At 39.1% G+C, this 16,513-nt stretch overlaps 2 protein-coding genes across 2 annotated transcripts in view; one reads left to right on the top strand and one right to left on the bottom strand.

Moving 5' to 3' along the window:
- Positions 1–16,513, top strand: part of commd6 (COMM domain containing 6) — an 82,156-nt gene that overhangs the window by 23,634 nt on the left and 42,009 nt on the right. The window lies entirely within an intron of this gene.
- On the bottom strand, positions 48–14,684 carry si:dkey-229b18.3 (uncharacterized). Its single transcript, XM_056260661.1, has 7 exons — positions 14,084–14,684; positions 4,965–5,038; positions 4,630–4,864; positions 1,977–4,192; positions 1,537–1,746; positions 1,053–1,155; positions 48–959 (listed from the first exon to the last, which is right to left on the bottom strand). Exons 1-6 carry the CDS (start codon positions 14,406–14,408, stop codon positions 1,054–1,056), a joined length of 3,162 nt encoding a protein of 1,053 aa, XP_056116636.1. The 5' UTR covers positions 14,409–14,684; the 3' UTR covers positions 48–959; position 1,053.

The raw sequence follows: 16,513 nt of genomic DNA, 5'->3' as shown, positions 1-16,513 counted from the left end.
AGTGTAACAAACCAAAATACCTGAAAAAGCACACATGAAGAAAAGTGTAAACTTTAAAATGCAAAATTTATTTATATGGCTATTTGGTCGTTCTACATTTTAAATTTGTGTTTTCAGACAAAACACCTCAACATTTAAAACTTCTTCATTAAAGTCCATTGCATTGTATGTTAAAGAAGGATATGCATTAAAAATTCAGACAAGGAATTATCAAAGGAGAGAGGGAAGGAGAAAACAAATCACATTAGACATTTTGGGATTCCCTTATTTAAAAGATACAGTCACTGTCTCATTTTGAAAAGCTGTAGTCAAACAAATGTTTTCACAAAATTGTATATACCCAAAAAATGGCATTTCACCAATGCAGGTTAACCATTTTGTGATTTCTACAATATCTCTTAACTCCATTTACCCAACCTTCATTTAAAAATTCCTGACTAATAGTTTTTTCTAAAACATTGCCAGACAACCACACATTTAGGGCAGTCCACTGGCTCCACTCCATCATTCAAGTACATCCCAGTCCATCGCATCTTTCTTAGGTTTCAAAACAAAGCTAACATTAAGTGCACTCAAGATTATGCCATTTATAAAAAAAATAATCATAATAACAATAGAAATAACAACTGTAGTAATTACATTAGTAATAAATTTAAAGCATTCTACACAATTCTCATTATACATATATCACCTTGACCATCAGGCTCTGCCCCCCTGAGAAAAACACCATGGGTTCAAGTTCTGGTTTAACATCTGTATTAATTGCAAAGCAACCTCAGCTTAGTAACTTAAATAACAACAATTATTGTGAGGAAAAGGACCATTTAAACCATCATTACATTATTTACATTAATAAATTCAACCTCATTGTCTTACATCACAGACCCTTGGTATTTACAGCGTTAATATTTAAAGAAACAAAGCTTTGCTCCTCTTCATTTATTCCTGTGGCTTTTCACCTAAAATTTTAAGACAAATTAAAATACTCATAAAAACAAACAAACAATGGAAATCAACAGAAATATAGAAATGTCTGCATATTACAGACTGACCTCACTGAGCAGCAATGCACTGGTGGCATTTGTAGAGCTTGGGATTATGTGTCTTTATGTGATTCCTCACATTTTTCTGTCTGAAGAAAGACTTGCTGCACAACTGCAAGAGAGAATTAAATGTGAAAATAGGAAGAAACCAGATATAGAAGTACAATGCCAGAGTGGGATAGGAAAACTGTTAAATGACTGTGGTGCTTTTTTATTGTGGTCTTTTGTCAATTTTATTAAGCAAAGAGTAGACTGAAATGATGTGACCAAGAAAAAAATGGAATTAAGAAATGTTGCGAGCCAGATTCAAAGCTGCCCTGCTCAGTCAATACGCTGGACGTGCAAACCGCTTTGTCACAGCTCTGATGGTACTTTTTTTAGAATAAGGGCAATTAATCAGATCTACCCCACCTTTTATTATAGCTTTGTACAGTAGACAGGCACATTGCTGGGAAGGGAGCACCTTCAGGATCTCAGGAGACATGATACATACCGGGCAGGGCCAGTGTTTGCCTTCAATGTGCTTGATCCGGTGCATAATAAGGGCATCACAGTCCCTGTAGGTGGCTCTGCACTGCAGGCAAGCATGTGCTCCACTGGAGGCCTGACCGTGAGGACTCTTCTGCTGTTTCAGACGTGCCCTTCGGATGGATTCCAGTAGGATGGAACGGCGGCTGCTCAGAGGAAGCAGCTTATTTACATTCTATGAAGACAAAACAGATAAATATGGTTTTTTTGTAATTTTGGCAAGTGTCATTTTATGTTTATTACCAGATAAAATTTAGTATTTAGTTTCATTCTTTTCAACGATTGACATTTGAGTACTACTTCCCCAACCAAGACTGCATACAAGTTTACAAAACAGTTACGTAACAGGCCTTTGTCATAAGAATAAACATCACCAAATGCTAGCATAAGAAAAACTTTTATCACCTTTGTCTTTGTAGGTTCTTTCTTGACTTTACAGCTCCTCTTGCTGACTTGGGGGCGTCTAGAAAATCGGGTAACCCGTGACCCTTGGGACACACTGCTTTCATCCTTCTCTGTCTTCACTTGAATAGCAATTCTTTGGGAAAAAGGTGAGTGCCTGTTTCCAAGTCCTGACCAGTGAGGCCCATTTAGACCAGTCCGATCTGGCATAATCCTGGCCCTCACCCGATCTCTTTTCCCCATGTCAGGTGATGAATCGCAATGGGAACTACCTCCATGAGAGAGAGACCGAGTCAGGTAGATGTCCATGCTCTCCTCCTCCCGTTTGATGCCACTTGGCTGCCGACAGAACCCAAAGAGGAAGCCTTGATCCAACAATTTGACGGGTGGTTTGCTCTGACGCTTGCCCAGGTCTGAGGAATCACTGGTTGGGAATGGCTGGGTTAAGGGCAACGGGTCAGCTGGCTCTTCCTTTATCGTTTTGTAAAGGGGATGGCTGTGAAGATGCTGATGGTTGGAAGCATCCCAGTTCATGACGGCATACTGAACTTCAGGACTGTCCTTTCTTTTTGAATGTTCCTTCATTTTTCTGTTCTCCTTCACCTGTGTTCCTCTTTCAGTTCTGCTGTGCTTTGCTTGTGGAATTCCTGTAGCATGGCTGCATTTTGTTTTGCTTTCTATTTGTTTTGAACTCTTAGGTTTGACTGTTGGGGGACGCCCAGGTTTGTGCCGCTTTGTGTGTTGTGAATTTGTTGTGGCTACCCTTACTGTGCGATCTGCTGGTGGTCGACCCCTACGTCCTGGTGCTTTAGGAGGAGTTGCCTGGGGGCTGCAGACAGTATTGCGACGGTGAATAGGTTGCAGGATGGCACTGTCCGAAGATTCTTGTTTTATCCTGAGCATAGTGCTTTTTGAAGGGTGAGATGCATTGTGTGCTGGTACTCTACCTCTTCGAGCAGGTTGGGAAGGTGTTTTATCTTGATTTTTGTGGTGACGTCTGAGCGTTCGATCGATTGCACTGGAGTCTGTGTGCAGCAATGACCTGCTACGTGTAGCTCTAACAATTGGCTCCACAGGATCATGCCTTTTCCTTTTGGACCTTTCTTGGTTCCAAGATTCTTGGAGTTCTACTTTCACTGGTCTGTTCAGCAAGTCCATTCTGCTCATGTCACAGAGAGACAGAGAAGGACTAACGGCAGCAAGCACCCCTAAACTGGTTCCGAATCCCAATGGGACGCCTTGTGCACGAGGTTTTCGGCGGGCTGTGAGTGAATAATCACTGACTTTTAACTTCCTAAGTCGTTTTTTCTGCCCCCAACCAGAGAGTTCTTCTGGACCAGGCACCAAGGATTTCCTCTGCAAGCCAAGGAAGCTAAGAAGACGGTATTTCTCCTGAGCACGGGGGCTATGCACCTCATCCTGAGGGACTTTGTTACATACCTTCTCTTCCACATACTCCTCCTTTACCTTTACTGAGGTATCATGGGTCAAAGAAATTGCCTGAGATTGGGATGGAGTCACTGAGAATTCACACTGGGGCTTGTATGCCCGGTAAGAAGAGGACTTCCTCTTTCTCTTAGTGGAGAGGTCAATTTTGGGGAGGAGTCTGCGCAGAGCAAGTGCAGCGCCAGGTGAAGAACGAAGCAGACGGCGTGATGGAGAGGAAGAACGAGTAGAGGTGCAAGGAGATGTTGAGATGACCGAAGATGTGGGGTGGGAGGACGTTTTTTTCTTGCAGGATGGAGATTTAAAGTCCATGAGCTTCATTCTGCGATTTGGGCTGCATGGAAAGCCATTTTCCTCAACCTGAAAACTGGACAGGAACTGAGGATTTGAGGTTTCTGTTTCAGGTTCATCTGTCACCTTATTAACAATCTGCTCACTGTACTGTGCTTGGATGTTCCAGGAAGACCCAGAGCCTTCTCCTTCCTTATCCTCTCTCTTCCTTTTGAGTCCCACTTTCCCTCCTGAAGCTGAGGAGTGGTCTCTCCTGAAAGGTCCAGGTATTGATTTATTTGGTTCACCAGGAGTACTGTGCATTCTGGAATGTAACTGACAAGTCTCTCGCTCCCTTTTGATAGCCGAGCAAGCCTCAAGGGCAGGCCACATGCGTAGATGGCGGGCCATGGCACAAACCTCCGTCAAGATGTCCAGATTCAGATTGAGGGTGGAAGTGTAAGAGAACTCCAGTAAAGCAAGCAGGCTCTGCTCACTGAAATCTATATGAGGAACCATAAATGATAATTGATTAATGCCCTGAAGGATACATTAAAAGATATAAGTGTGTTGAAATAGGATAATGACAGTCTAAAGGTTAAGGATCTGCTGCTGGAATGAGATTAACAATACATTATATTAGTATATTTTGTATAATTAGTACAGAAAATTCCATGAAAATATATTCTTTCCTATGAATCCAGTCCTGGAAATCACAATTTTAACATTCCCTATTATTCAAGGTTTCCTATGACTGTGGGAACCCAGTAACAAGTCAACTTTAAACAACCAAAAGCATAATCAGAGAAGATTACAATGGCTCACCTTAATGAATAAAATATGCTCCACAATTTCAATATTGCCCATTTTAAATGAATACAAGTGTGAACAAACACTTATTTTGAAACTGGTTTAACTTGAATATATACTGCACCCATACCTGTGAGGTCAACATGTGACTGGGCATCAGTGGCTGAGTCCATTTCAGTAAATAACTCCTGGAAGTACTCGCTCACCGCAGCAAGGACTGCTTTGTGGGCGACGAAACACTGGCCATCACCAGTTTTCAGCGTGATGTCACAGAAGAGCCCTGCTTCCCGTTGGCTATTGAGTTTGGTTAAGACTTGATGACTATGTGATTCCACCATCCTGGAGATAAGTCCCACATCAGAACACTAGAGACATAGACAAAGTGAAAGTAAGATAAAGTCAAAACAGTAATCTTCTTGACTAAGATGAATACTGGGATAAATATGTTTAAAAAGCCATTCTTACCACTGATCTCTCAGACTGACTGCGTTGACATTCCTCACAGCCAAAGACATAGTCTCTGACCTGAAAATACATTCCTAAAAAAAACAAACAGATTTTTACAAAATTATTACAGAAAAGGATTTGTCTGTGTATATTCAAAAAAGAAAGTCAGTGCTGTGACTGTCAGACCACTCCTATTCCACAAGTAGCTCAGTTCTGTGTGGGCATTACCCATTCTCTTTCACTTTCACATTACATAGACAAAATCGATTAAGACTGCAAACTATGCAGCTGACAGCTAGTATAGGAATCTCAATTCATGAGTGAATTTTTTGCGTGGCAATGAAAATAGCACAATTTTGAACAGAGAGTAAGAGTATAGCACTAGTTAACTCCAGTTAAATGAGAAACTTGCCAATGGAAAAAGTGGTTAAGTGTGGCAAACAGATTTTTTTAATGTATATGCATTTACTTAAAAAAAAAGATGAATGCAGGTATGAATAATAAGGCTAAACAAAATAAAAAGTTTAAAAAAAATATACTTTTTGTAGCATTTTATCCTCCAGGTAAAAACAAAATAGAGGGAATGGGAAATGGCAAATAAATATCTGTCTTTAAACAATATTAGAATGAATAGTGACATGAAAATTGGGATACCAGGATACAAACTCATCCCCATATCATACACATTCATCAATTCCACTCTCAGTTTTATAAATTAACATTGCTAATGACCTAACAAAATCAACGAGTCATCAGCAATTTCAAATTTGATCCACAACTGCAACCTTGAATTAGACATGGGCCTATTATCCTCATTAGGCTTACTTGTTTGTCTAGTTTGTAACAAATTCATTTGGCACCTTGTTTGTGGCACAGGGCAAAATACCCAGCTGTTCTGCAGCCCCAATAAGCTGTATTGAGAAATCCCTCATGGTGCAATTCAGTTAAAGGAGTCATAATGTAGTATTAACTTTGATACCCACGCTCTATTATAGTCATTTCATGCCCTTCTAAAAAAGAAAAATTGGAAAAAAATAAACACAGAGCTCGTTTGACCCTTATTTCTGAATGCATTATTGTCTCGCGAGATCTGATGCGAGGTTTTGGCTGTCGTGGACGGTCATTTTAATAATGCAAATGAGGGGCGCGTTGATTGGTGGCAGGAAGGAGGGGGCTTGACACCGCAGGTAACTTCAGCATATCATTCCAAACAGAGATCATGGCGCAAATTGTGAATGAACCCGACCTGGCCGCGACCTACGGGATTCAACCGTACCTCATGTTTGAGCCAGACTCTGAACCAGAGCTGGAAACGGAAGAGGAACAACAGTCAATTGAAGGACGTCTACATCAACATGTCTCTGAATGGTAAAGACAATTTATTTGACTGAGACATACATTAACATCAGTAACGAGCTAACACGTTTTTTCGCTATTTTCTCCCACATAAGTTTAGCTTTTATTTAATGTAGATTACATTAACGGAGATGTAGTCTACTTTATTTTCAGTTTACAGTGGTTATAGAGATTAACGTTTGCTATAATGTGTTGTTTTTGCCTTTTTTGACGTTGTGGTTTTTTAGATATTTAATAATTTTCATCTGCAGACATGTAACGTTATGTTTTTCTTTATGTTTATTAATTCTTGACTGTTTTTTAAATTTATCTATCCTTATCTATTATATAAAAAAATCAATACAATGATATGTTGTCATTGTTATATTATATACGATTATATTAAATAATAGCTAACGTTACTGTAGTGTAAAACAAAGTGGAAAGATGTGGCTAGCATTCGTAGAGTCCATTCCCCGTGTTTACATCACATACATTAACCGCATTAGTAGTTGCTGTTTGTTACACAAAATATAGTAATAAAATCACAGTCTTACCGTTTCAAATTCAGGCAAGTCCCTGATTGTTGGAATGGCACCTTTTTCCAAACTTAGCTTCGATGCCAACTTCGCCTGATATTGCCCCAAATTTGTAAAAGATTCTTTTGTGAAATGTTTAGCGCAGCACCTAACGTTGAGCAAGTTGAGATGGTTGTTGGAACAGCGTCATTAAAAATAAATTTCATCCACTTGTCCCTTGTAGTTTGGTCAGTTTTGGGTAAAGAAAAAACATTAGAATGTGGATTATGACAGTCAACCACAGAGCAACTCACGTGTGCACTACGTTTCTGCATCTTTCTTGTCTGAATATGAGGGGGAGAGGGGCAGGGCGGGCCTCCTCTGCGGTGTACATATATGGTATATCCGGCCCCGTCTTGACGTCAAGCCGGGGGAGAAATTGAAATCTCGTATTTGAGTGCGCGTGCACGTTGGCTAGTTTAAGAACCCTGGGGTAAACAAACGCTTCACTTTTGAATATCGGCATCCCGGCCAATGTATAATCGTTAGTCAATCATAACATACATTGATTCTCATGGAAAAGTGAAAATTGCACATTATGACTCCTTTAAAGGAGTCATAATGTAGTATTAACTTTGATACCCACGCTCTATTATAGTCATTTCATGCCCTTCTAAAAAAGAAAAATTGGAAAAAAATAAACACAGAGCTCGTTTGACCCTTATTTCTGAATGCATTATTGTCTCGCGAGATCTGATGCGAGGTTTTGGCTGTCGTGGACGGTCATTTTAATAATGCAAATGAGGGGCGCGTTGATTGGTGGCAGGAAGGAGGGGGCTTGACACCGCAGGTAACTTCAGCATATCATTCCAAACAGAGATCATGGCGCAAATTGTGAATGAACCCGACCTGGCCGCGACCTACGGGATTCAACCGTACCTCATGTTTGAGCCAGACTCTGAACCAGAGCTGGAAACGGAAGAGGAACAACAGTCAATTGAAGGACGTCTACATCAACATGTCTCTGAATGGTAAAGACAATTTATTTGACTGAGACATACATTAACATCAGTAACGAGCTAACACGTTTTTTCGCTATTTTCTCCCACATAAGTTTAGCTTTTATTTAATGTAGATTACATTAACGGAGATGTAGTCTACTTTATTTTCAGTTTACAGTGGTTATAGAGATTAACGTTTGCTATAATGTGTTGTTTTTGCCTTTTTTGACGTTGTGGTTTTTTAGATATTTAATAATTTTCATCTGCAGACATGTAACGTTATGTTTTTCTTTATGTTTATTAATTCTTGACTGTTTTTTAAATTTATCTATCCTTATCTATTATATAAAAAAATCAATACAATGATATGTTGTCATTGTTATATTATATACGATTATATTAAATAATAGCTAACGTTACTGTAGTGTAAAACAAAGTGGAAAGATGTGGCTAGCATTCGTAGAGTCCATTCCCCGTGTTTACATCACATACATTAACCGCATTAGTAGTTGCTGTTTGTTACACAAAATATAGTAATAAAATCACAGTCTTACCGTTTCAAATTCAGGCAAGTCCCTGATTGTTGGAATGGCACCTTTTTCCAAACTTAGCTTCGATGCCAACTTCGCCTGATATTGCCCCAAATTTGTAAAAGATTCTTTTGTGAAATGTTTAGCGCAGCACCTAACGTTGAGCAAGTTGAGATGGTTGTTGGAACAGCGTCATTAAAAATAAATTTCATCCACTTGTCCCTTGTAGTTTGGTCAGTTTTGGGTAAAGAAAAAACATTAGAATGTGGATTATGACAGTCAACCACAGAGCAACTCACGTGTGCACTACGTTTCTGCATCTTTCTTGTCTGAATATGAGGGGGAGAGGGGCAGGGCGGGCCTCCTCTGCGGTGTACATATATGGTATATCCGGCCCCGTCTTGACGTCAAGCCGGGGGAGAAATTGAAATCTCGTATTTGAGTGCGCGTGCACGTTGGCTAGTTTAAGAACCCTGGGGTAAACAAACGCTTCACTTTTGAATATCGGCATCCCGGCCAATGTATAATCGTTAGTCAATCATAACATACATTGATTCTCATGGAAAAGTGAAAATTGCACATTATGACTCCTTTAAAACATGAAGCAGCACACCAAAAGCTCAGCTTATTACTCCCATCACAATAAGTCCTGACTTGCCATCTAGAGAGTGAAGAAACAGATATGGCATACTCCAAATAGTTATCAGGGGACTATGGAGTGGTATAGATTAGGGGTTAAAGAGCTACATTAAAGTTTGTGAGTCTGAACCCCAGAAGAGATGATCCATGAACTTTTATATGACTGATCAGCTGACAAATCACAAGACACTAACCCCTATTCCAGGGGGAATGTCTCTGAAATAAATGGACAGTAGATTTGAATACTGCTATTTGAATAAAGCTGAATACTGTCTGGAATCATTACTGTCAGCAATCTACAAACCCTTTGATAAAAATCAATTGCTAAAATAATCTAAAGTTTAGTTGGCATTTGACTATAAATGTGGAGCTCAAACAATGATCTGAACTATTAAGCCGTTCTAAGGATTATTTTGGTCAGTGTTTTTTTACCTCTAACAATGATGTCCACTCAGTAATTCACCAAGTCGTCATTTAGCCAAAGCTTTTAATACAGAAATTACAGGTTCGGTGCTCCTGGAATAACCCAAGGTTAAGTGTCTTAAAGGTCCCCTGACATGGGGTTATTTTATTATTTTATAATGTTTCCTGGGTTGCCCCTATAATGTTAGTATGTTTTTTAGATCAAAAATAGTCATAATTTCGAAATAAAAGGCATTTTTCCTAGCCTAATTTTAGCCTCTGATTTGAACGCTCTGTTTGAAGGGGCGTGTCTGCTGTGTGTAACCGGCCTCTGCTGTGATTGGCTGACATGCTTGCATATGAAATAGCTATGTACTACATGTGAAACTCTCTCGAATACTATTACAGCTATTATACGCGTTTACTATTACAGCTATCGAGATTAACGAATCGTGAGAAGTTTTTAAAGTATTTAGATCTATTCCCATCACATAAAATGTTGCCGTGATGAGCATTGAGCAAGCAGATGACAGTCTGTTGATCGCGAGAATGAAGATCTTATCATTGTAACGCAGTTTCTACACTCTCTCTAATGCTTTCACCAATGCAAACACGATGCTGTAAATACAGTAAGAGCTTCGTTGTGCAGTGTAACGTGCGTCATTGATTTCATAACGAGTTTGGCAAGTGTCCAGATAAACTCGCGTTGTATGGAAAGATTGTTCTTTGATCGCTTTCTGTATATAATTTATTCACAATTTAAATAAGATTATTTTCATCCTACTAAAATAAACGATGTGAAGTTGATATTTTAGTCACTGGCTTGACTTACTGATGCATAAACAGTATTGAACGAATTTGAGAGAAAGATTACCCGTCTGAACTTGAACAATTACACATCAGAAAGTGTTGCTTGGCTCGATCATTAGTTGACTGACTTGTCCGAGGTTTGTAACGTCGTTAGATGAGCCAAAGAGAGTTGGTACTGATCCAGACTTTAGTTTCAGACGTTCAGCATTCCCAGCTCTGAATTGACCCATGTTGTGGAAACAGTCGTCTGTGAAATGTTTGGCGCAGACATGCCAAACTTTGGTGCGTTGTGTCGGTGCATTTCCAGAGTAAATGAAATTAATCCATTGATCCTTCTGGGGATTGGATGAAGGAAGTAAACAATACTTCGGTGATCATTTGTGCATCCAATTATTGAGCAACTGTTGTGCTTCGCTCGTTCACACTAGGGGTGGTTAATCTGTCTGATTTCCCGATTCGATTCGATTACGATTATTGAAGTCCCGATTCGATTACAGTCGATTTTCTATTATTAACGATTCTCGATTAGCGATTATTGATTTTCCATTTCACAACAGTAAATGAAAATACACCACAAAGTGTTTGCAGTATTAAAAAAAGTCAGCTGCTGAATTACTTAACTCTTTCATTGAGTAACAACAACTCAAAGCACTTTCTGTGTCGTGTAGTTATAACTTCAGAATTATTTGTATGTTATGTAGCTTATGTTCTGTAGAACACAGAAATGAATACATCACATTGTGTTGTGACTCATCAAGTTGAACTAAACAATAACAAATAAATGAAAGGCTTATTTCCTTTAGGAAGTAGATCAGAACCAACATACTGTAGAAATTGGACAATTTTCTTCTAGAAAGACAAGGTGTTGTAGCAAGCAACGCTCGTTAGGCCGGAGACAGACTGGCTGCGTGGCGTGAGCGTGGCGTTTGCTAGGTGACATAGAGGGACAGTCTACATTTGGGTTAGCGGTGTGTTAATCCTTACTACAACAATTTCAACTCTTGCCTCTTGCCTTTATGACAACAATTTCAACTGTTATCACACATCTTCCAAAATCCGAAAAATAGGGAAGTGGGCTGTCTGTTTATTTCAATAACATTTACAAATTTTGTGTAGCTTTAAAGAGCCTATATTTAGCCTGATGGTGGACCGTCACTCAGAAGACACACTATGTTGTTATTGTAGCCTATTATCTTTATATCCTCCTGAGGCCCAGAACGTTTTTTTCAAAAGTTGTTTTTCTTCTTCATGTAATCACATTGTTAAGAGCATAAGAAACAAATGAAAAAAAAAAGAGATATTTTATTCATATGTTATGCTATGACCTCTGTAGTGAACACCAGGACTCGATTTTTAAAAAAATAAAAATGACATAAATTTGTATATAGGCAAAAATAATGGCAATATTTGAAAATCGATAATTATTATTATTATTTGTTTAAATTACATTGATATCTGAATTTATATCAAAACCTAGACTTTCAAACATCAAAATGTAATTTATTAATATGTATTCGTGTACAAAATGACATAAACATCGTTTCCTATTCTATTTTGCCTGGAAACGCTTCCAACACGCTTGCGTGTCGCGTGAAAAATAGGCGTCGGTTCTATTTCTAGCATGCACGCGTTTTCCGCGCGGCTCATGCAGGCAGTGTGCAAGCTCTAACCTGTTAACATGGGAGCCGAAATAAAAACGGACACACCACGCAGCTGAGACGCCGCCACGCAGCCAGTGTGTCTCCGGAACACCTGCTCTCACTCGCTCTGGCTGCCGTTACACGACGCGCTTGCTAACTGGAACTGGGTGCGTTCGTGACGATCAACTTCCGGTATAACATTTTTTACAAAATAAAGTAATGCAAATTTTTTTTTTTTATAATAAAAAATCGATTTTTGAAAATGTAATAATCGATTCATACTCGTCCATAACATACTCGCGATTAATCAATAATCGATTTTTTTTCACCACCCCTAGTTCACACCCCATGATATTTCTCTAGGAAAAACTCAAATCGCGCGTGCGCGTTCGTACTTGCTAGCTCGTTTTCTCATGGGCGGGCAAAGCAGAGAAAGGGGAGGTAACCTTTCCCCCGTATGACGTCATACGGGGGAGATTCAAGATCAGCCCATCTGAGATCTCATTTTCTCACAGGCAGAGAAAGATAGCCAAAGCTCGGAATCCAATCTTTGAAATACAGCCTTTACCAGTCGATCTACGAACGCCGATCCAAGTGCGCTGGTGAGATGTGAACGAGCTATAAGTTGTGATAAGGTGAGCGCGAACAGCAGGCTTGGATCGGCGTTCGTAGATCGACTGGTAAAGGCTGTATTTCAAAGATGGATTCTGCCTGTATACGCGAAGTTGACTGTATGTTTAAAATATCTTCTTATTAAACTGTCTGTACACTTACAAAGTTCTCAATGCTTCGGTTTGAAGGTAGGGACCCTCATTATGCTACCGTGCTAGTGTGGGTCTATTTTCAGCCTTGTTAGTGGTATTAACAAGCGATTTTTATTTGTCATTACACTATGCCCAATATACTAGCGTTATACTAGCTTTATAGGCTAAACTGTTTTTAGAGATAAAACTATTTACATTCGATAATCATGAAAACAAATCTCAGATAACGGTTGACTAGGTAACAATGTGTAATTAGACCAAAGGTTCATTTTGCGCCGGAGTTCTCCTTTAAGAATTGTAAACATCATAAGTAGTCTCGAGATAAGGTGGCCCTGAGGGAGATCTTTGCCACCTCCAAATCCACTTTAAGGATGCAATGCAGCATAAAAGCAAACTCTAATGCACCTCAACTCCTCGATTTCGAAGTTCTGTGTTGAAATGCTACATTAGAGCCACCTTAATTTTTGCCACTGTCATCATAATCAGTGCATGTCTTGTTTTCGGTCAGATTAGTTTGAAAGGCAACATACCTCAACAATGTGACTTTTGAGTGCTTGATGAATTGTTCCCTGTGATTGTAATTAAATTGTAAATTATTTTATGTCATCTCTGTGCCACTTTACAAGTGTAAAGACAGCTATAGATGGGATAATAATAAATACTTCCATGTTTACTTCAATTTTAGTAATTGCTTAGTAAAAGCAATTGCTATGAAGAGTCCCCTACCTGTTCATAAATTAAAAGTTAATTATACATGGCTTTAAACATTAAAGTAAATCCCTGTCAAGTTAGAAACAAATCAAATTAAACTTAAAGCCTAGTTCACAATGACAACATTTAAAGTCTACATGAAATGGACGTTGCGATAGTCTTTTCTTCCCTACTGTGACATAGCCTAGAGAAACGGCTTTTCGAACAAGAAAAAGACGTAGGGCGGGACTTGATTTTGTCCATTGGGAATTGATTGGATCATTGTATTTTGCTAATTGCTTGTGATCTCATGTGAGTGACAGGTTGTCCCACCTTCGTTCCAGTAAACATCATCAGAAAAGAGATATCACTGCAATAGGGAGGGGAACTTATTTTTATTAAAGATAACGAGGGCACATGAATTTTAAAAACAATAATGATGTGCACGGATAAATAATTTAAGTGAACTCCAATATTCCATAAAAAGAAAATAAGAAGAACTGTCAAATTTGATTTCATGCTATAGCTAGAGGTCTCTGTCACGTTGGTAGTTGCGCTGCTCATTTACATAAACATTTTTGCATCGCTGTTGCACGTCTCGTGGAAATCGACAACTCTCATGAATACATATTATGCTTAAATATGTTTTAATAATATTAAAATTAATTTAATAAATTAACTAATTACTTTCATGATGATTTGATTCAAAGTTCAGATATAAAACCAGCTTAAAACTAATTCGAAACAGACACTTGAATAAAATATATCGGTAGTTAAAACAAAATACCATAAGAGAAAAATGACAAACCTTCCCACCAATAGTGCTCGGCCACCAGTCTGTATGTGTCCTCCAGGGTGTGGTGAGATTTGCCGAGTCTCTTCTCGTGGAAGGTAGCTATGGATTGAAGCCGCTTGTCTTCAGCCAGCACCTCTCGGTACTGGACGAAACCCTTCTCCAACTTTCTGCGGTAAAGAGCGCCGCCGATGACCTCAAAGAAGGCAGAAGACGAGATGGACGCGCAGCCGCCGTTCACATATCCTGCGCGTTCCCGCTGCTCGTCCGCTGAGAGTTTACTACTGCGAAAGGTGTCATCAGTGTCATACTGAGCACTGTAGGTGCATTCACTTGCCATTTTTACCGGATTCTTTTCTCAATACACTTTAACTATCAGTGCAGCTTCTCTGAAATCGTTTCTATGTGTAAAAAACAGAACTTTTTAACTTGACTTTATCCACCGACATTGAGACGTTTCGGAAACCAATGATGCTCTGAGAAGTGTCCATGAAGTTTTAACATCTGTTGGAGATTCACAGCAAATCCTCAATATGGATATTTAAGTAACAAGCAAAATCAATAATATTATGAATAAATAAGACAGTCTCACTTAACAGGTCGTAGGCATCCAGGTTATTTTTGTTATGAAGAAGCAGTATTTTACAATAAAGTCCATCATCTTTGGTGCTTACGATGTGACATTACATCATATCAAATGTGAAAAACTGCAACTCCACGAGACACTGAATTCAAGACAGATGAGTAACTTCCACCATCAAAAGCCATAAGTAAATCCTGACCACTTATCATAATTCAAATAAATTCTGGATAAAAAAAATCGGAAACATGGATGGTAAGTTCTTCAATAGCCTGGTTGTCCCATGGAACTAAACTAAACACAAAAATCAATCGATTGAAAATGTCTCAATCTGTCAAATATGCAGTGGCTGCCATCCATTGGTATGAAATTATTATTATTTAGGCAGGTACTTTAGGGCCTCTTTCATTAGAGGTAACTGCAGTTGAATTAACAATGTGTCACGAAACGCCAACTACGTCATAACAGGAGATCCGAACGTCCAAATTTCTCGGCGGGTAGCAATAACAATCGCGCGGAAGGGTCTTCCTCTCGCGCGTGCAACTTGTGATTTCTTGAACTCGGTCTAAGCCAGCACGCCGCAGCTAATCTGTCGCGCGACCTATGCGCGATACGCGGGGGTCTTCCCGAAACACATCCAAACGGAACGGCGGCCCCCAAAATCAAAAATATCATCCGCGGTTTCACCTTAACGTGCTCCGCGTCCGTTCATGTAACGATAAAGCCAGTCATATGATCAAATAATCCAATTTTTAACTCGTAGTCGTCTGTTGGTTGCCATTCGTCAACCTAACTTCGCCTCGACGCCCAATTGCCTCACCCCCTCCCTTCCTCGACGCATATTGGTGGATTCTTTAAAGAACATCGACTGCAGACAACGCCATTGGTCATTGAGACTGTCACTCACCGGGCTGTTTTCCCTACTTTTTCCCTACACTAAGATAGGTTGTTGACGTCAGCGTTACCTTACTTAGTGTCAAGTTTATCAATATGAAAAAGGTAAACAATGCGAAAATATTGTTTCGCTTTGACTCGTTTTCATTTTAGCCCTTTGATTGATACGATTCTCGTATTTGTCTGCATTATTTATTAGTCGATAGATTATGTGATAGTTAAGGTTATTATTTATTAATGCATGTGGAATAGCTATGCATTTTTGTTCAAATCTGTTTTTTTTTATATATTTTTTTTATATTTAGCCAAATGAACGCAGAGGGGAAAATGCTGTAATAAGCTATTGTCAACGCAGTGCTTGGTGTGCATTTTATTATGACGATTATTTAAAAAAAGAAAAATACAATCTAGGATTATTTTGGAGAAAACAAACACAATTATTGTCTGAATACACCCCTAATTTTTTTAAACATAATCACACATTTGTGTTATTGTATTGGGCCTGTGAAACACATAGACTGTATTATTGTGTTTCGACTGTGTTTGTCTGATGGTAGGCTTATATAGTTATTTTAAGCAAGGCACACACACACTTTCAATGCTGCATACATGTAATTGACACGGACGAACAAAGATTATGTCCAGATTGTTTTTTTACATGCAACATAACTGACCAATGAGGTCATTGATCCTTCCCGTACAAAAAACCCTATAGCCTTATTCAACTAATTTACTTGCATGATGTGCTGAAACTTCCTATTTCCCTAAATGTTTTCAAGTGTATGTGGTATTGTTTAGTGAAGGGAAGTTTAAATTGTGGTAATTTGATTCAAGTAAAGGTTTCCTCTCTGTTATGTCTGAAAACGTTCAGTATTGTTTCCGGTTGGACTCGGTATTGTTATGCACTGCGAGTGACAGGTTACGGTGCCTTTAAGGCTTACGGCAGTGATTTACGGCAAGGGTGAACAAAT

This window comes from Rhinichthys klamathensis, unplaced genomic scaffold (assembly GCF_029890125.1).
Source record: "Rhinichthys klamathensis goyatoka isolate OS25496 unplaced genomic scaffold, OSU_Roscu_1.1 h1tg000177l_1, whole genome shotgun sequence".
Lineage (NCBI taxonomy): Eukaryota > Metazoa > Chordata > Actinopteri > Cypriniformes > Leuciscidae > Rhinichthys > Rhinichthys klamathensis.
Note: the sequence above shows the minus strand (reverse complement) of the source record. Positions and strands in the feature narration are given on the sequence as shown.